Here is a 21,551-nt window from a genome sequence, read left to right as displayed (position 1 = left end):
CTCTAGCATGCACTCTCTCTGCCTCCATAATTTATCTCTGTCATGGAGACACCCTGTAAGGCTTTGATCTTACTGGTTCGGTTGATGTCAGCTCTGTTTCATGCGTTATTAGTTCGGTTCCATCTGGCCGATCACTGAATCTGTCGAGATATTCCCCTAACATCCCTTTTAGCTCATCTAGCTGCTCAGGTCCAAGAGTGTGCAAGCTTACCAAATGTTTTACTACTTCTTCTAGGCTGATTCCAGAGTTGAAGGTCGCCTTATACTCATTAAACTTGGTACTAGTGTTATCCTGCTCTTTGATGGTACAGTTAACAACTCTGCTCCGCTCTACGTATGGCTTCATCAAGTTGCGGTGGTATATCCTCACCTCCTTCCTGCGACCCGGCATTTTCAGAGCATAGTTAGTATCTGAAAGTTTCTCCAACACTTTAACGGGCCCGTCCCAGTGAACTTCAAGCTTGTTCTTTCATGAAGGTTTGAGGATCATTACCTGGTCTCCGGCATTAAACGTACGAAGCCTCGCATTCTTGTCATAATAGAACTTGGCGTTCTTTTGAGCTATTCCCATGTTCTTTTCGACACCACTTAGCCGTTCCAGCAGATTTAGCACGTATTCTACCACTGTTGGACTCTCTCTTCTTTCCTCCCACATCTCCCTTTGTGGTACACTGGTACAAATATGCACCACTTTTTGGGTGCATTTAAGATGCCCGTAATGAAACATCTGTTCAAATTGGAGCCAATTTTACTAGTGCTGCCATCTACCGAGGCATTTAGAAAGCTTTATGTGTGTTTTTATTTTATTCCGTCAAGTGGCACGAAATTAGTTTTTGCAAACGCCTTCATTGCGGTTCAGTACATGCTGGTGTGGCGTGGGAAAAACTAACTGAAAATGCTGCTTCAGCATGCGTGCTAATTGTCTCCTTTTACCCGTTTACTAAATCGAATCTAGTGATTCATTTGCAATTATATACTGTACATACATTTAGGGTGCCCTAATTGTTCACCGTTTTGAATTGTCTGTCCTGGGCTGGTTTTTGGCTGGGGTTGTTAGGCCTAAGCGGACAGCTATTGCACCAGTCAAATCGAACAGGCCGTCCATTTGTGTTCTTTCTGAAAGCAGAGGTATTTTTTCATAATAGCAACATAGCTCAAGTCGCCCCTCGACTGATTTACCTGCTTGGCGACTGTAGTCGCAAAGTCGCGCAGGCCTGTGTATCACAGGTCGCTGGTCCCCTTCGCGTTTGCCAGCTTTACCGGTGTGAAAGCAGAGTAGCGCGAGGTGATACCTATAGTAGTTAGAAATTCTAATGTTCTTAACTAAACACACTACAGGTCACAGCCTTACGCAGGATGAGGCTGTTGCCCTCTTATTTGAATTGCCATAGAATCCAGAAATCAGTGATGACGGCAGGGACAGCGGAAGTGATGAGAAGTTCATCCCAGAGCTAGCGCCTGTGGAAGAGGAAGACTAATGATGGTGCCCCTCTAGCAGTGTGTCTTCGAAGTGGGAGCGTGCATATTCGCGAAAAAGACCAATGAAAAAGAAAAGGACGCGCAAGTGTCCATGCTACTCTTTTGGACGAAGAGGACGACGCTCTGCTAGAAAGCTGGGCTAGTAAACTCCCAAACAGTTTAGAGGTACCAAAAATATGGGACCCGCTGTTCTGCTCAGAAGCACCATTGACTGCAATGGAGGCATTCTTCTTCTACTTTGATGTAGAAGTGCTTGACGTTCTCGTCACAGAGACGAACAGGTATGCCAAGCAGAAACATCAACCAGGCTGGCACGAAGTTTCTAAGCAGGAGCTTGAAGCCTTCGTAGGGATGCTTCTTCTGATGAGTGTCAACCCTACTCATCACATGTACTTATATTGGAGTAGTGGCAATTTCTTCATGTGGAAGAAAGAAGTAAAGTGATGACTATTAATTGATTTCAAGCAATCCTCAACTGTCGTCATATTACTGACCTATCAAAACTGAAGAAAAGGGGCTAAGGTGGCAATGATCAACTCGGAAAAGTCCATCCTCTTGTCTATGCTTCGAATTAATGTTTCAAGCGGCAATACACCCCTTCATGTCATCAAGCAGTAGATGAGAGTATCATCATCATCCTCAGCCTGGCTACGCCCACTGCAGGGCAAAGGCTTCTCCCATACTTCTGCAACTTCCCCGGTCATGTGCTAATTGTGGCCATGTTGTCCCTGCAAACTTCTTAATCTCATTTACCCTTTCAATGTTATCATGAGAGTATGATAACATTCAAAGGACGGTCCTCTTCGAAACAGTGCATGCCAATGAAGCCTATAAAGCGTGGATGTAAGGCGTGGTGCCGGGCCGATTCTGCAACAGGCTACCTTCTCTAGTTGCAGATTTATGAAGGCAAAGACAATAACTGGCCTGCTGTTCTAACTTTAGGAGAGCATGGCATCTTGTCGCTCTCCGGGGATGCCCAAGAGGGTTCTCAGTTCTTTTTTCACAATTTTTTTACTACCACGCAACTCCTCGAAATGCTTTCCGAGAAGGGCATTCTTGCAACTAGTACTATACGCATCAGCCGCAAGACATGCCGCAAATGATCAAGGGTGACAACAAGCTCAAGAAAGGAGAGAATTTCTGGTGTTCCTAAGGACCAGTAACTGTATACCAGTGGAAGGATAGCAAATGTGTCGCTGCCATGTCAAACTTCCACAATCCGGAAGCAGTTGTAGAGGTCAGCACATGGTTTTCTAGTGGTGCTCTTGTAGGAGTCACTTGCCCGAAACCAAAATCTGACTAGAACACATGGATGGGCGGTGTAGATAGGTTTGATCAAAAGCGCAGTGCCTACCCAGCAGACCAGCGCTCTAAAAAAGGTTGGCAGAGAACTTTCTGTTATCTACTGGACGCCGCTGTTGTAAATACTTTTGTGCAGTTTTCGGCGCACCATGAGACAACATACTTGTTCTTTCGGCTTTCTGTTGGCCGCAGGCTAATAAATGGACAAACCGTAAGGCACAGCAAGGGATTGTCGCCCATAAGAGCAAGAAGAAGGGGACTTGCAAGTGGTCAGCAGATGGTAGGAGTTCCTGATGACATCAGATTTCTCAGCCAAGATCGTCACCCGTAACGGTCGGCCACTCGACAGAGGTGTAGGTGGGGGTCCAAGGCACAGAAGCAAGTTCGAATGAGCTTTCTGTGCAGCAAATGCCAAGTTCCGCTGCGCGTCGAATGTTTTAAGCCATTCCACAAGTGAACAGCACCACTGACTTTGTAAATATCGTTCCTGTTACACATTGTCTTTTCATTTTAAACCGCCTGCGTACAGCGGTACATATGCGTACCACATTTGATTTCTTGTAGTAAATTCTGTGGTACATATATGTACCTCTTTATTCTCGAAAACTGCTGCACCACGTTTCTTGAAAAACGTGTCAAACATTTTCTTTTGCCCTCCTGAATGCTATTCTTCAGTTTTTATGAACGAAATTTCAAGTAGAAAGTAGCACCTCATAAAGGGTTAACATTCTCAGTGGAGAACAGTGTCCTCCCATACATTAGTTCTGCTGGCGAGAACCCTGTAGCCTCATGAGGAACCGTTCGCAAAGCGAACAAAGTGGCCGGAAGGCAATTCTCCCAGTCCTCCTTGTATTCATAACAGAGCGCCTGCAAAACTCACTAAAGGAACACTAAAGCGAAACAATAAATCAGTTTAGGCTAATAAAGCTTTGTTTGAGAACCCTGCAGGCAGTCATTTCAAGATAATAGTTTGATTATTAGATGAGAAAATGAAGGTCGAAGTATCAGTATTTGAATTTTGCGCTGAAACCCCAATGCCGGTACGTCAGTCTGACGTCAGGGATTCCAAAATATGTTTTTGCTTTTGGGCCGCGTTGGCTGAGTAAAGGTTCCCTAAACTTGCCATATTTAAGTTTCAGTTCCTTTAGAACACAATGTAGTCAGTCTGCACAAGTAGTGCAGCGGTGGCGTAGAGATAGAACACCCGCCTCGCATGCAAGATGTCCGTGGTTCGAATCCCGGTGCCGTGCAATTTTCCACCGGATTAAAAAAAAATCCGCGTGTTGATAAAATTGCATAAACAGGCCTGGAGTGTGGCCTGATCCTGGTGACCAGAAGCGGTAACGCACTCGCTCACCAGAGCAGGATTGGCCACCCTGGTGCAGTTCTTGGCCGCAACCTCCTATATGAACACAACAATCAAACCCCGGCCCTCAGTCCCCAGCAGCTGCGAAGCAACTGACCACGGCGGCGGTCAGACCTGCGACGCAGCAGAGGGTGCTAAGAATCCCTGGCTCCGGACAAGCCGCCATTGGAATATGAACCTGGCACCGTTTAACGCTAGAACGTTATCTAGTGAGGCGAGTCTAGCAGTGCTGTTGGAGGAATTAGAGGACTGTAAATGGGATATAGCAATAGGGCTCAGTGAAGTTAGGAGGCCAAAAGAAGCATATACAGTGTTAAGGCGGGCACGTCCTGTGCTACCGGGGCTTAGCGGAGAGACGAGAACTAGGAGTCAGATTCCTGATTAATAAGAATATCGCTTGTAACATACAGGAACTCCATAGCATTAACGAGAGGGTAGCAGGTCTTGTTGAGAAACTTAATAAGAGGTACAAAATGAAGGTTGTACAGGTCTACGCCCCTACATCCAGTCATGATGACCAGGAAGTCGAAAGCTTCTATGAAGACGTGGAATCGGCGATGGGTAAAGTCAGAACAAAATACACTATACTGATGGGCGACTTCAATGCCAAGGTAGGCAAGAAGCAGGCTAGAGACAAGGCAGTGGGGGAATATGGCATAGGCACTAGTAATAGCAGGGGAGAGTTATTAGTAGAGTTTGCGGAACAGAATAATATGCGGATAATGAATACCTTCTTCTGCAAGCGGGATAGCCAAAAGTGGACGTGGAGGAGCCCGAACGGCGAGACTAGAAATGAAATAGACTTCATACTCTGCGCTAACCCTGGGCATCATACAATATGTGGACGTGCTTAGCAAGGTGCGCTGCAGTGACCATAGTATGGTAAGAACTCAAATTAGCCTAGATCTGAGGAAGGAACGGAAGAAACTGGTACATAAGAAGCTGATCAATGAGTTAGCGGTAAGAGGGAAAATAGAGGAATTCCAGATCAAGCTACAGAACAGGTATTCGGCTTTAACTCGGGAAGACGACCTTAGTGTTGAAGCAATGAACGACAATCTTGTGGGCATCGTTAAGGAGTATGCAATAGAAGTCGGTGGTAACTCCGTTAGACAGGATACCAGTAATCTATCGCAGGAGACGAAAGATCTGATCAAGAAACGCCAATGTATGAAAGCCTCGAACCCTACAGCTAGAATAGAACTGGCAGAACTTTCCAAGTTAATCAACAAGCGTAAGACAGCTAACATAAGAAAGTATAATATGGATAGAATTGAACATGCTCTCAGGAATTGAGGAAGCCTAAAAGCAATGAGGAAGAAACTAGGAATAGGCAAGAATCAGATGTATGTGTTAGGAGACAAAGCCAGCAATATCATTACTAATATGGATGAGATAGTTCAAGTGGCTGAGGAGTTCTATAGAGATTTATACAGTACCTGTGGCACCCACGACAATAATGGAAGAGATAATAGTCTAGAGGAATTCGAAATCCCACAGGTAACGCCGGAAGAAGTAAAGAAAGCCTTGGGAGCTATGCAAAGGGGGAAGGCAGCTGGGGAGGATCAGGTAACAGCAGATTTGTTGAAGGATGGTGGGCCAATTGTTCTAGAAAAACTGGCCCCCCTGTATACGCAATGCCTCATGACTTCGAGTGTACCGGAATCTTGGAAGAATGCTAACATAATCCTAATCCATAAGAAAGGGGACGCCAAAGACTTGAAAAATTATAGACCAATCAGCTTACTGTCAGTTGCCTACAAACTATTTACTAAGGTAATCGCAAGTAGAATCAGGAACACCTTAGACTTCTGTCAAGCAAAGGACCAGGCAGGATTCCGTAAAGGCTACTCAACAATAGACCATATTCACACTATCAATCAGGTGATAGAGAAATGTGCGGAATATAACCAACCCTTATATATAGCTTTCATTGATTATGAGAAAGCGTTTGATTCTGTCAAAACCTAAGCTGTCATAGAGGCATTACGGAATCAGGGTGTAGACGAGCCGTATGTAAAAATACTGAAAGATATCTATAGCGGCTCCACAGCCACCATAGTCCTCCATAAAGAAAGCTACAAAATCCCAATAAAGAAAGGTGTCAGGCAGGGAGATACGATCTCTCCAATGCTATTCACAGCGTGCTTACAGGAGGTATTCAGAGACCTGGATTGGGAAGAAATGGGGATAAAAGTTAATGGACAATACCTTAGTAACTTGCGATTCGCTGATGATATTGCCTTGCTTAGTAACTCAGGGGACCAATTGCAATGCATGCTCACTGACCTGTAGAGGCAAAGCAGAAGAGTGGGTCAAAAAATTAATCTGAAGAAAACTAAAGTAATGTTTAACAGTCTCGGAAGAGAACAGCAACTTACAATAGGTAGCGAGGCACTGGAAGTGGTAAGGGAATACATCTACTTAGGGCAGGTAGTGACGGTGGATCCGGATCATGAGACGGAAATAATCAGAAGAATAAGAATGGGCTGGGGTGCGTTTGGCAGGCATTCTCAGATCATGAACAGCAGGTTGCCATTATCCCTCAAGAGAAAAGTGTATAATAGCTGTGTCTTACCAGTACTCACATACGGGGCAGAAACCTAGAGGCTTACGAAAAGGGTTCTACTTAAATTGAGGACGACGCAACGAGCTATGGAAAGAAGAATGATGGGTGTAACGTTTAGGAATAAGAAAAGAGCAGATTGGGTGAGATAACAAAAAATCAAGAAAAAGAAATGGGCATGGGCAGGACATGTAATGAGGAGGGAAGATAACCAATGGTCATTAAGGTTACGGACTGGATTCCAAGGGAAGGGAAGCGTGGCAGGGGGCGGCAGAAAGTTAGGTGGGCGGATGAGATTAAGAAGTTTGCAGGGACGACATGGCCACAATTAGTACATGACCGGGGTTGTTGGAGAAGTATGGGAGAGGCCTTTGCCCTGCAATGGGCGTAACCAGGCTGCTGCTGCTTCTGCTGATGATGATGATGTAGTCAGTCTGATAGAGTGTAGGTTAGGGCGTGTTGGTATTCCGTCTTGCCATTGTCTCTCGTCCCTTTTCGTGCACTAAAAACCTCCGTAGTCAGTCTGTAGCGCTATCTAATAGGCCCTAGAAGGTGCCATCAGAATCCATGACGTCACATAGAGCAGGTGCGGGAACTTCAAGGAGGTGTCGCCACCCGTCTTTCGTTCTTGTGCTTTCTCTGGCTTACCAAGCGTCTTATCGTGGTAAGAGTGGTGTTTTTGCCATCGTAGAAAGGTAATTTACTGATGCAGAAGAAATCATTTTTCTCTTTAGTGTCCCTTTAAGCACTGAATGCCACCTCTCTACACTATTTCCCTGAGGGTGATAGACGGAACTGTGTATCAGCTTTACCCCGCACTTTTGTAAGAATGTGGAAGTCAGTGCGCTGGTGAATACTGACCCTGGATCTGCCTGAATTTCGGCTGGAAACCCAACTCGTGCGAATACTGTCAAAAGCGCGTCTACTACTTCGGTGGAGCTGAGCTCTTTCAGAGGGATCGCTTCTGGAAACTTTGTAGCCGGACACAACATGGTAAAGAAGTACTGGTAACCCGATTTTGTGTTTGGTAGAGGCCCTACCATGTCTATCATAAGTCATCTGAAAGGTTCTGTTATTAAGGGCACTACCTTTAGTGGAGCTTTCCATATTTCTCCTGGTTTACCAGAGCGCTGGCAGGCATCGCATGATCTTACAAAGTTTTATACGTCTTTGAAACAGCCAGGCCAGTAGTATTCCATAAGCAATCTTTCCTTTGATTTGTTTATGCCTAGGTAGCCAGACCACCCATTTCCATGACAGAGACTCAAAAGGTCCTCCCGGTACTTAGTAGGTACCACTAACTAATCTATAATCCTACCCTTTCGGTCTCTGTAGTGCCGATACAACAATCCTCCTCTCTCTTGTATCATCATGTTGTGCGTGGTAATGCCTTCTTTAGCTGTGTGATGTAGTTTAGCTAAGCTGTCATACTTCTTTTGCTCGGCTGCCAGTAACTCTCTGTCCACACGTAAAAGCTTATCAAAGTTCTTTGAGGCCGGTGATAGTAACGACTCTGTCTCACTTGCGAGTGCGTCAGCTGGCTCTGCCTGCAGGCGTGAACTTTGACACCCTGGCAATACGCTCTCATTGAGCTGGTCAGCTGGCAGGCTTTCCTCAACTGTTTTTTCATCCTTCGAGCCTAGCTCGGATTCGGTTATTGAAGTTATCTCTTTTGCTACTTCTGCTGGAGCAGCTTGCGCATTTTCAGCCGAAAGCGACGCGATTTTATGAGCTTGGCCTTGGGACAATGCCTGTACTATGCTCTCTCCCACTTTAAGCCCTTTTTCACGCTGTAACTGATCCGACTGATTCGAAAAAATGTAAGGGTACTGCAGCGACAAGAATTTGGAAACTGCAGCTTCATTCACTAGCTCCCCGAACGGTTCACTGATTTTGATTTTGGCCATGGGCAGACACACACTGTATTCTTCTGCAACCTGTTTAATCCATGCTACTTCTCCAGTGAAATCATCTACCATGGACAATGTCCATCGTGGCAGCACTGTCTTGCAGGACCCTGCATGGTTTGCCATTAACTTGCAGGTCGTGAAGGTATGGGCTTAAAAGTTCCATATTCTCGTCTTTTTCATCCACGTAGGAGAAAACTACGCTAGGCTTCCCGCAGTTTACTGCGATATGTCCCAGTTTGTGGCACTTACAGCAGCGGATTGGTCTAAAAGATTCGAATTTTCTTTTCTGCTCTTTTTGTACGGTTTCCCCATTTGATTTCTCCTCGCTCTTTTCTGAGGGCTTTTCCTCCACGTCTGAAGGATCCGGTCGTCTAGTCTGCTAACCCCTTTTGGAACAGAAATGGTTTTCGCAGTCCATTTCGACCGTCCCAATTTCCCTCCTCGGCATTCAGCTTTCTACGCGTTGCGTACTCTTCGGCTAATTCATCCGCCCTTTCCACAGTGTTTACATTTCCTCTGTCTTGCACCCACAGCTTCACAGATTGTGGGATGCTTCTGTAAAACTGCTCTAGACAGATGCATTCAATAATCATGTCTCTGCTCTCGTACGCTTCCGTACTTTTCAGCCACTTGACTAGGTTTACCTTTAAGCTATATGCAAACTCTGGATATCCCTCGCTATCCTTCTTGCCTGTGCTTCCAAACCTTTGCCAAAAAGCTTCGGCTGAAAGGCGGTACTTCTTCAGAAGACTAGCCTTGACCTTCGTATAATCATATGCATCTTCCGCACTGAGTCTGGCGATTACTTCCGCAGCCTCACATGGCAACATAGACAGCAACCGCTGCGGCCATGTACTCGGACCAAAGTTCATCTTCTCGCAAGTCCTTTCGAAATTCCCGAGGAACAAGCCTATGTCGTTCTCGAGCTCAAATGGCTTTAACAGCCTGTCCGTGCAGTATGATTCTGCCTCACTTGATCGTCCCAGAGCCCCTTCACCTCCCTGAGACAGCTCGAAACGTTTGCTTTCAAGTTCAAGTTGCATTTTTCTTAACTCACAATCTTTCTCACGTTCCTCTCTGTCCCGTTCCTCTCTTTCCCATTCTTCTCTTTTCCTAAAAAGTTGTAACCCAATTTCAATGTCCTCCTCACTGGCCTGTCCGGAAATTAGCTGCAATAATTCCAATTTTAGCATTTCCTTGCATACCTCTAAGCCCAGATCCTCATCAACAATCTATAGTTTGTCTCTCAGCAGTGTCCTTAACTCCATGATTGCTGCTTTACTGCCTTGGTCCTGCTCGTTAAACCTACCTAGGAAAACGCAATCTTGCTAACAATCAACAATCCAGCTTCCCTACTGTCCTAAACAGAACGACCACAAAATGAAGCCTAGAGAGTCAAAGCAAGAACCAAGCACTCACCACAGACACAGCACCACGTTGTAAAGTCCATCTCACCGCTGTGAGCCAGTTGTCATGGTTGGGGTCGGGCTTGAAATGGTAGCTGGCTCATGCCGTCGTCAAACTTATCCACGCTCGGGATGTTGTAGTTGAAAGGAGGGACTGCTTCTTATCGAGAATGAGGAATATGGGTTTATTTACAGTATTTACATGAGAATGTTACAGTTCATCAGTCTAACATGACTGAAAGAGGAATGCACCCTGAGGAGCTGCCAACGGCTCCTTAAATACACTCTGTCCTCCCTAGATCCCTAGGTGAGGGAAAACGGAGCGTCCAAAGTCATCGTAGCCGACCCGCCTTTGAGGGGGAGGGTTTACGCACTCACTTCCGCACAGGTTTCACTGACCACACTGAGGTGAGAGGGTTCTCACAGACACGGGTCCCGCCCCGAGCAGGCGCCTCTTCATCCCAGTGTTGGGCCGCCACGTCTGTCCATGACTTCTAAGCCCCGTGAGATGGCCACAAGACATCTTCGCCCAGGATTTCCACCGCTTCAAACAAGCCGTGATAGCGAATCCACTAACAATACTTGGTCCGCCGACCGCGTTTAGTCGTAGCGGCGCCGAGAGGGTGTTGATGCAGCACATCGGCGCCCCTACAAAGCGAGTCACCGCAGCAGGTGGGGAAGGGTTCCACTGTTGCTTCTGGGAAGCTCGCCAGCCCCGCAGCAGCAGCTGGCTGGGAAAATTTTGTAGGTCGATACCCTTGCAGGCTGTTCGTAACAATGTCCAGCACCTCACGTTCCTTGGACACTGGCTAGACCAAGACAGGATATGACCCGACGAAAAGAAAGTTGAAGCCATTATGAAAATTGAGAGCCCAGGAAACAGGACCGAACTGTAGAGAATTCTCAGAATGGCAACATACCTCGCCAGATTCGTTCCCAATCTCTCTGAAGTCCTGCATCGTCCTAATCTTTTGCTGTCAAAGAAGCAAGAGTTTGCTTGGGATGCTCCACAACAGCAGGCGTTCAACAGAGAGAAGTCGGGGCTCTCGTCTCGCCCTGTCCTTGGAGTTTACGATCCATCGAGAGAAACCATAATCACTGGAGATGCATCGTCCTTCGGACTTGGCGCATTAATGTGGCAGAAGCAAACGAATGGCAAGTTTTCTGTCATCACTTATGCTTCACAATTACTCTCAGAGACCGAGAAGCGTTACACTCAAATTGAGAAAGAGGCTGTTGCTTTAGTCTGGTCATGTGACAAGTTCGGCGATTATCTTGTTGGCAAGCTGTTCAAGCTGGAGATGGACCATAAGCCGTTGGTTCCCATCTTCACTTCAAAGAGCCTTGAAGACCTGACACCCAGATTACAAAGGCTAAAGATGAGAATGATGCGATACCAGTATGAGATTGCATACGTTCCAGGCAAAGACCTTCGAGCTGCAGACACTCTTTCCAGAGTGCCTCTCTAAAAAATAGAAGACACAGAGCTTGAAGAAAACGTGGAAGGTTTCGTATGCTCTTTGAAAACCTCTTTTCCCATATAGGAGCACTGCCTTCAATAGTTAAAGGCATCCCAACAAACAGACCCTGTTTGTGCACAACTTCGCCGGTGGAGCAAGAAAAAAGAGTGGCCCTCCAGGCGAGATTTACCAGTGGACCTAAAACCCTTCTACGAGCATCAGTACCAGCTCACTCTCGAAAACGATTTACTACGCTATGCTGCTCAAGCTGTCGTCCCTGCCTCTTGCCAAAACGAAGTCCTACGACTCTTACACGAAAGACACTTCGGCATAACAAAGACACTTGCTCAAGCCAGAGATTGTGTCTGGTGGCCCACTATAGGAGCTGATGTCACATCCCTGATGAAGCAATGTCAGCAATGCGTCGAAACAACAAGTAGCAGGAAAATGCCACTAAAGAGTATCAAATTTTCAGAAAGACCCTGGCAACGCATTGCAATGGGCTTGTTTCACTATAAGAGCCAGTGGTGGTTGATAGCAACAGATTATTATTTAAGATACCCTGAACTGGCTCTGCTCGAGAAGCTTACGTCTGCAGCTGTAGTCAACCACTGCAAGTCATTTTTTGCACACTATGGGATTTCTGAGGAAGTGGTTTCCGACAATGGCCCGCAGTTTCTTTCGACTGAGTTTTCACTCTTCGCTCAGGACTACGCCTCCAAGCACATTACCTCTAGCCCTCACTGTCCTCAGAGCAATGGACTTGCTGAGGCTGCGGTAAAAATGCCAAGACTTCCATGACAAAGACAAAAGACCCTTACTTGATGCTTCTAGCTTACAGGTCGACTTCTTTGAAGAATGGGTATAGCCCTGCGGAACTACTGATGGGTCATCGGCTAAGAACCAAGCTTCCTCTTAGTTCCACCAAGCTGACACCTCAACTGCTGGATCAAGGGAGCCTTCGGAAGTTCAAGGAACAGTACCGGAAATGTCAAAGGAAAGACTTCAACAGACATCACGGAGTTGCGGCCTGCCGGAGCTACTCTACGGAGACGACGTCTGGTTCACAGACCTCAAGTTCAACGCGACAGTGCAAGCCCCGGCCGATGAGCCTCAGGCCTACTGGGTTAACACCGACAGTGGTGCTGCACGCAGGGACAGGATGCAGCTAGTTCGCTATTCCCCTGCTAAAACCAATGCAGAAAGTGTTTGTATCAGTGACGGTGTAGCAGACACCTGTTCCTGTTGCCAAGACACTTCCCACATGCATACTAGAAATGGGACTTGCGTGAAGCTGCATGCTGCAGCAAACTTCATTTGCTCTCTTGGGGAGATGTTGTACATGCTGCCATCTAGTGAAAGCAGGGAGACATAGTTCCCCTAGACTGCGTGTGATCGGTGATCTGTCAGCGCGTGCTCTTCTTCTTCTTGAGATAGAACACGTCTGAGAGACCATTAAACGTGTGCGTACGTGACACCTCATCTGGCTGTCTTGTTTTTCTTTCCTGGCTACAACAATACTCACATTTGGTACCAGTGCTGTGCCCACTTCACTCGATGTAGGATATTTGAGAATCAACGTGAGACTATGCATACTGAACCCGAGGCAGTGCTTCAAATGCCAGAGGTTCAAGCATGCATCACAATCATGCAGAGGAAAAGAAACATGTGCAAAGTGTAGTGCCAACGACCATCTATCCGACAACTGCAGTGCTCCTGCACAATGTGTCAATTGCAAGGGTGATCATCCAACGTACTCACGGAAGAGAGAAAAAGAAATAATCGCAATCACTGTAAAGGAAAAGATCTCATTCTATGAAGCGAGGAAAAGGCTAGGGCACTTACCTCAAGTAAGCTATGCCAGTGCAGTGTGACAGGGGCAGCGTACACCGGTTTCAGGAGTCTACAGGGTCCACGTCCGGTGTTCCAGTAGAAACTCCATCCTGGTGGCTGCAGCCAGTGCTGCTCCATCATCATCGAAGATGGGCCGGCAGACCGCAGTGCCACAGGGCCCAAAGTTGAACAGAACTCCACAGCCCGAGATGCGCGTCTCGGCACCTGGCTCTCAATCCTCTAGCACCTTGGTGAAGGCGATGGAGGTCGACCCGAAAACCCCAGCGTCATTGACGCCAAAAGATGTGCGCTCCTTGGAGCGTCGCAAGAAGGACAAACTTCTTGTAACTGCGCCGAAAAAGGGACAGATAACCTGGACAGTTACCGCCCTTCATGAGAGTAATCAATTTTTTAATACATGTCACCAACAACTTTTAAGCTCACACCCATAAGTTAACAGTATTAATTGCTTTACAATGGCTTTCATCATCCACTGGAATTGCAGAGGCCTGATCCATAATCTAGGTGACTCTAAAAACATAATAAATAAATTCTTGCCAACACCCTTATGTCTCCGAGAGACACGTAGGTCCTTAACACAAAAACATTTTAAAGAAGTACAAAGTCTTTCAGTGCAACCAAGAGCAAGCAGCTAGGCTCTCTGGAGGTGTCGAAATTGTAGTTGACAGTGGTGTTGTAACTCAGGAAGTGAAGCCTAAAACCAAATATGGAGCTGTCATAGTCACTGCGCTTTGTTTTAAAACAATCACAATATGTTCTGTATATCTTCAACCACACCTAGCAGTTACACTTAATGACTTAGAATCACTTTTAAAAAAACTACCAGAGCCGTATTTCCTTGTTCGGGACTTTAATGCCCAATCCAATTTTTAAGGACGTCAGCAAATGGGCACTAGAGGCCGTATTGTGGAAGATTTTATCCTGTGCAATAATGTATGCCTACTCAACAAAGTAAAAAACATATACTGCTCCCCGAACTCAGGAAAGATGTGCTGTTTATATTTATTTTTTAGTTTATTTATTTTTTATTTCTTTTTTAGAACCAAAATGTTATCGATAACCCCTACAGAATAGATCACCTTCCTCTAAAAATTAGCTTATCATCCTCGGCACAAATCATCCCAAGCAAACCATGCCATTGGAAGCTGCACTTCGCTAACTGGACACTATTTTGAGAATGCGCCAGCCTGGATAAAGTTTTCTCGTGTAATCTTAATGTCAACAACCTAAACGAATTGTTCACAGCCTGTATGATTACTGCTGCACGGCTGGCTATTCTTCAGTCCTCAGGAGTGGTACAACATAATCACAAGGTGTGGCATTTGCAAGAATGTAGGGAAGCAAAAAAGAAACAAAGCCTGGGGAATTTTCTGCAGATACCCAACACATGAAACTCTTATAAATTTAAAAAAAAAAGCGAAGCCAATGCACGCCTCACCCATCGCGATGCTGAGAAAACTTTCTGGAAAAACTACATATCATCTATCAACAGTTCAATCACATGCAAAAAGATGTGGGAACAAGTCCATAAACTAAATGGCAGCTTCTCCCACTTCATAATTTCATTTCTAACAGCTCCTGTCACTCAAACAAGTATAGACATACAAGTAGACATACTGGGGGAACATTTCTCCAAAGTTTCGAGTTCCTCACACTACACAGACTCATTCTTGAAGTACAAACGTACCGCAGAAAAACAGACCTCCTACAAGTGGCAGTACAACTGAGCCTTATAATACACTAATTACACTTCAGGAAACCAAAAAGTACTGTCCACAGGTAATCAGACAGCACCCGGCCCTGATGAAATACGTTATGAAATGCTGGCTCACCTTTCAGAAGCTGCCGTAGATGCACTTCTGTAATTCTTTAACAATGTGTATCAGGGAAAATACCGGAGGCTTGAAAAAAAGCCATGATTGTACCGTTTCTGAAGCCTGCAAAACCACCAACCACCCCTGGCTGTTACAGGCCCGTAGCTCTCACAAGTTGTCTCGCAAAATCATTTGAAAATGTCCTGAACATTAGGCTGACATTCATTCTTGAATCACGTGAACTCCTTGACATCCACCAGTGTGCATTTAAAAAAACATGTTCGACAACCGACCATCTTGTCTGCCTAGAAAACACAGTCCGAGAAGCATTCGTACGCAAGCAACACTGTCCAGCAGTCTTCTTCGATATGGAGAAGGCTTACGATACCACCTGGAGGTTTGGGGATTCTCCATGACCTAGCAGACCTTGGTATCCGTGGTAGGATGCTGAACTGCCTGAAAGATTTCCTGTTCGACCGTTCATTTCATGTATGCCTGAATGCAACCCTTTCGAAGAAGTTTGTCCAGGAGAATGGAGTACCACAGGATTGTATTTTAAGTACGCCACTTTTCATAGTAACAATGTACTCCATAGCAAAAGTCATTGCAAATTACATTACGCATTCTTTATATGTCGATGACCTTTAAATAGCATGCACATCCTCAAGCTTGCCAAGATGCGAGACACAGATACAACTCACATTGAACAAACTCACTATCTGGGCAGACAGGAATGAATCTAAGTTTTCTCCACAAAAAACAGTTGCTTTTCTTTTCTCACTCAAAAGAGGCCTACAAGTTGACCCCACCCTGCACCTAAAGGAAAGTGTACTTCCAGTAAAGAAAGAATAAAAATTCTTAGGCATAACTTTTCACGGAAAGCTCACGTTCTTGCCACACATAAACACTCTCAAAAAGAAAGCTTCCCATTTGCTCAGTGTGCTAAAAGTATTGTCGCATAAACACTAGGGGTCTGATAGAGCATGCCTTCTGCACATTTATCGCTTTTTGGTATGTTCCTCCTTAAATTATGGCTGTATAGTGTATGGTTCAGAAAGACCATCGTACTTAAAAAAATTAAACCCAGTAGGTAGCTCATGCTTGTGTCTTTCATGCGCCGCATACAGAATGTCTCCTATAGCCAGCCTTTATGTAGAAACAAATGAATCCCCTCTAGAAAATAGAAGAGCCGCTCTGACCTGTGCGTATACAATCTCTACCAAACACATTTGCTATCCACTTGTAACAAAACCTCCTTCCAGAATAATATTCAACAACAAACCGAACGATACCATACACCCCTTGAAAAAAAAAACACAAACTACTAGATCACTGCTCCTGCGATTTGAAAAGATGTGTCAGAACCTTGGCATAGTGGACGCATTACCTAGCATTGCCCACAGACATGATCCACTACTCCAGCGGTTCATCTTTCACACAGCCTGTGATCTCACTTTAACACAGTTCCGTAAAGCACAAACTCCACCACAACACATCATTCAGGAATTACTTGCACTAGAGGAAAAATACAGCAGTTTCATGAGCTTTTATACTGATGGTTCAAAAACGACTGGCCATGTTGGAAGTGCAGTGGTCCAAGGGAACTGAAAAGAAACAGTAAGACTTTCGCAGTGTACGTCCACCTTCACTGCTGAATATTACGCCATTTCTATAGCCGTAGAGAAAATAGTAAAGGAGAACCTCGCAAATAGTATTATGTATGCGGACTCCCAAAGTGTACTCGCAGTGCTTCACTCCAGAAATGCAGTCACACAGCTATTGAGGGACATTATACGTAATATAATAAAAGCAACCACAGAAGGACAGAACATTAAATTATGCTTGGTTCTGAGCCACATCGAAATTAGGGGCAATGAAAGAGCAGATGTATGCATGGTGCGAGCCCGGCACAAAGAAATCAAGAAAATAAATATAACTCCTAAAGACTGTCTGAAGTTAATACATTATAAACTAAGGGAAAAATGGCAGTCTGCTTGGAACAATGAAATGAACAACATACTACGCTTGTTAAAGCCCGTGTTAGGCGAAGGGAAATCTTGCACACACCAGGAACATTTAAAAGAAGCGATTCTATCCCGTCTGCACCATAGGACACACACACAACTTCATACTAACAAAGCAAGACAAACCCCACTGTGAAACATGTGGAGATGAACTAAGAGTAAGCCACGTCTTATTTTCTTGCACAAAACATGAAACACTGAAGAAGCTTTTTGGTCTGTTTCACAACAAACACATTCCTTTTCGGCCAGCTTTGATTTTAGGCTAAGGTGTGCTCGTTGATATGTCGTGTGCTTTTAGCTTTTTAAAGGAAGCAGGTGTTCTCAGAAAACATTAAAACCTCATTGTGTGCTTTTCTACATACTACAGAACACCTCATCCGCCTTCTCATTTCTGAGAAGAAGGCCGAGGTCTCTAGTTAATTTGTTGGCACCCGCAGGGCCCTAGTCCAGACAAGGACCCACTGAAGTGACTTAACTTTTCAAAGAATTTATACCTTGTGTTCGGTGCATGATTAGTTGCCAACGTGCCATTAAACTCAACACAACAAAACACAGCACATAGCTATGACAGATGGTGCCACCATTCAATTGACATGGAATCAACACATTTTGAGTGGCGTCAGCGCAGACGACACTCACTTTGGATTTGTAGTAGACAAAACTGGTAAGTAATGCTTGAAAACTTGGAATTTAACAAAACTCGCTGCAGAATTCTATCTTTCTGCAAACTGTGAGTGGAAATCAGTCAATGGTGTAGTGGGAGGAATCGTGTACACTTGGTGCTTATATTTATGTGTCACAGTATATTGGGGAAACTGTTGTGTAAGTACGCCCACAATAAGTAAAAAACTGAGAAAGAAAGATACAGCTAGATCCAGAAGTTTGTACGTCTTGTCAGCAATGTTTTTCTCTAATTTCTTCTTATTATTATTTATCTTTGACTGGTAAGTTATTCTTTGTACAGTTGAACCTTGTTATAATGAAGTCACAGATGACTAAAAAATATGCTCATTATATCTGATATTTGTTGTAAGCATGTATTTGTTGCTGATATCGGCAAGAAAATTTTTTTAGTTTGCTTGGTTATATCCAATAACTTGTTATATCAAAGTTTGGCTGTATTAGCTTCATGCTGTAATGGCCATATGTAAAAACCTTTGGTAAAGAGTGGCCTTACAAGCCGTTAATATTGCCTCATTAACCATATTGACTAGTGTACTTAGCTTTATCGGGCGACCACGTTTCGCCGCTTAACAAATGTTATCGCACAGCGTGGGACGCGCCTGTATGTATCCGAAGTTTCTGGAAAGTTATTGATGCTTCTATCCGCTGTGTGTTGTCGCCGAATCTTGTGTTATCTGATTTCATCACCTGACGCGAATGGTGCAGAACTTTGTGGAAGGCACGCGGGTCCCAACGAGTACTCTGAAACATTCGACAACTGCTGTATAAAAGCAGACGCGCTTGACCCGCTGATCAAATTTTCGACAATTGCCAACCGTGTTCGCCGCTATCGTCGTGCTATAAGTGTAGCCTGTTTTTGTGGGCACAGGTTCGCCCAATAAAAGTTAGTTTTGTCTTTCACAGTATTGCTACTGTGTTCTTCAACGTCACCACCACGTGACAATATAGCAGGCATCGAGTATCTAGGAGAGGTCATTAACTCGTTGGTGCTGTGCTTCCAGAAAACATGCTGGTACCAGGGCACTGGTACCAGTACGAGTTTCACATCAAAGCGGAAGCAGCATCTGTGGGCAGCACCGACGATGTCAGCGAAATGAACTTGGCATGCCAGATCAAACTCTCCCACATTGGCACCTGCAAGTATGTGTTCGAGGTATGTGCCAAAGGCCTTTTGTTGTTCTGTGGCCCCTCAAGGTATGTATAAGCCAGCTACTGTCACTGGAATCTCTATAAGGCACGCCCATTTTTCACAGAATGTCATGTATCCCTTCGAGCGCCAATTCATTCTGTCTGTTGAAAACTTAGTTTCACCACATAAGGGAATGTCCCCTTATTCACGTATAGCTGTTGAAGATAAGATTATAGAATGAGTCTCTTTTTGTCACGTTAAATCATGTTCACAGGTTCAGGAATGTGCGTTCTCATCTGGAGGTGGCCCTGCTGGTGACAAGGAGCTGTGGACAGAGCGCGATGACCTCTCGGAGATGACAAAGTGAGCCTCCATTTAAGCAGTTGCCTAGTGCATTGCAGGAGGTGGTATACTAGGCCTTGCACTACACTGTAAAAGAAACTCTTGAGCTGATAAGGACACATGAATGGCAAGTGCTTCTAACGATCCAGTAAAGCTAAAGCACAAGTGATATGAAAGTGCTATCACAATGTGCCAAAATGATGCCGGCAATTGGTGCATGATAGGCATTTGGTCTGCAGTCAGTCTCTGCAGATGAGCAGCTGATTATTACATTGGACTGATGCCAGCTTTAACGGAAACGAGATGCCTTCACAACACGACAAACTTTGGCAAGTTGGAGATGCCAACAAACTCGTGCTGTGAACGAATGGCTGTTGGAATGCACTGCTACAATGCATAGTGTTTCTTCTCTTTTCACCAAATGTGTAATGATGCGCACAAGAAACAACTTTTTTGTGCGTGTGTATCTCTTTACCGCAGTTGTTCAGCCTGCATAGTAATTGTGGGCTAGACTACGCCCTTTTTTTTTTCTTTTGTTCACTTTTTCAAAAATGTCAGCCTTCTAAATGTGCACACGTTGGAGACACGTCATGTTTTCTAGTTTTGGCCCCTGCTTTTCTCATAATGAACAATAGCAAAGGTGAACATTTCACAAGGGCAGATGCCAAGCTGGCAGGCAGGTGTCATTGGTGTGTCGAGAAAATGATGCTGTGTTGTCTGGTTAAGCGATTCTAAGAATTTGTTGCATTTGTGTTCCTCTATGTTTTGTTGTGTCATTTGACATTCCAGTTTTGCTTCTCTAGTAGTTTCTAAAGTGTCTAAATATGGTACATATTGCCAGGGAGCTGAGGACTTCCTTCATAATTACGATGCATTTAATGGGCTGCCTTCTGATGCTTTCCTTAATCAGGTTCCCTGTTGTAATGTCGCTCTCTGACGGTGTGGTGACTGGACTGGAAGTTTCGCCCTCTGAGTCAGAACACATACTCAACATCAAGCGTGCCCTGATTTCAGCCTTTGTATTAAAGAAGTCGCATATGAGAGAAGGAGCCGAGACATCGGTAAGCAATATTTATTTAAGTAGCTATTTATTTATGTATTTACTTGTGAACATTGCAATCCCTGCTAGAGATTTTAGTTGGGTGATGGATTAGCGAGGGAATGGTTTCTTGCAAGGACAGCTAGTAGCAAATGAACTTGGAACATGAACAACAAAACAGTATAAGTCAAATATATGGCACACACAATGCATCATATGCACAGAAGCAAGTGCATTAATATCAGAACGCAAGAAAGTATGTCAACTGTTGCATTATACAGCATATGTGTAACACTACAAGCACACATAATATGATAGGATTGCTACAGTAAGCAAGTTTTGTCAGTTGTGCCATAAGGCAACATTCTACGACTCTTACTTTATTAGGCATACAAGTGATATCTTTAACTACAACAACAATAATATAATAATAATAAATGCTGACTTAACTGTGAAGCATAGCGTTCCAACTCATCACAAGTGGAAAATGAGTGCTGCTGTGAACTTGAAACTACTCAGCACTGTTTGACTGATTGAAATGCCGAATCGTAATTTCAGAAAGCGAATCAGCACTCTGTTGTGCTGTCTTCTTGCTCCATTCTTCTACTTGGGCCATTAAACACCACATATCATCACTGTCAAATTCTTGCTTCAATGTCACAGCGACAAGCTGCGTCCCAATCCGCACAGCAATGGCTGCAGTCAGCAGAGACGGGATGCACTTGCACCCTTGGTCAACAGCTGGTCACAGTCGTCATCACCAGCAGTGCCCTGATTGAGTCTGTAGCAGGAGGAGGACAATTATTGCTGGCCTGCATTTGCCAAATCCATCTCATGCTCGCATATTTCCTAATCTCATCAGTGCAGTAATCAGTATGAGGCTTATCTCACAAATGAAGGCTGTCTTTGTTAATGCTTTTTCAGTAATAAAGTAGGGCACATACATAGACATTTGTTTCTTGTCACATTGCAGAAAACTTTCACACAGAATCCTTCGCATATTAATATAGAACACGCGTAGATTGGCAGCACATAAACATAAAATTTGAATCACTCTTCAAATTAAAAAAATATAGCCATGATGTAATTGTTGTTGTTTCATTATGCAGTGAGACAAGTGAAATAGCAGATATCATTTGTGGTATGCCCATGGACAACTTTCCGTTGTACTGAAGG

The 21,551-nt window shown here is 44.6% G+C and overlaps 1 protein-coding gene across 1 annotated transcript in view; it reads left to right on the top strand.

Moving 5' to 3' along the window:
* Positions 1-21,551, top strand: part of LOC126517671 (uncharacterized) — a 228,286-nt gene that overhangs the window by 16,003 nt on the left and 190,732 nt on the right. The window contains exons 3-5 of the mRNA XM_055064380.2: positions 18,867-19,018; positions 19,269-19,357; positions 20,247-20,397. Coding sequence (XP_054920355.2) covers positions 18,867-19,018; positions 19,269-19,357; positions 20,247-20,397 — 392 coding nt within the window. The remainder of the gene's footprint in view (positions 1-18,866; positions 19,019-19,268; positions 19,358-20,246; positions 20,398-21,551) is intronic.

The sequence above is a fragment of the Dermacentor andersoni genome, chromosome 11, assembly GCF_023375885.2.
Source record: "Dermacentor andersoni chromosome 11, qqDerAnde1_hic_scaffold, whole genome shotgun sequence".
Taxonomy (NCBI): domain Eukaryota; kingdom Metazoa; phylum Arthropoda; class Arachnida; order Ixodida; family Ixodidae; genus Dermacentor; species Dermacentor andersoni.
Note: the sequence above shows the minus strand (reverse complement) of the source record. Positions and strands in the feature narration are given on the sequence as shown.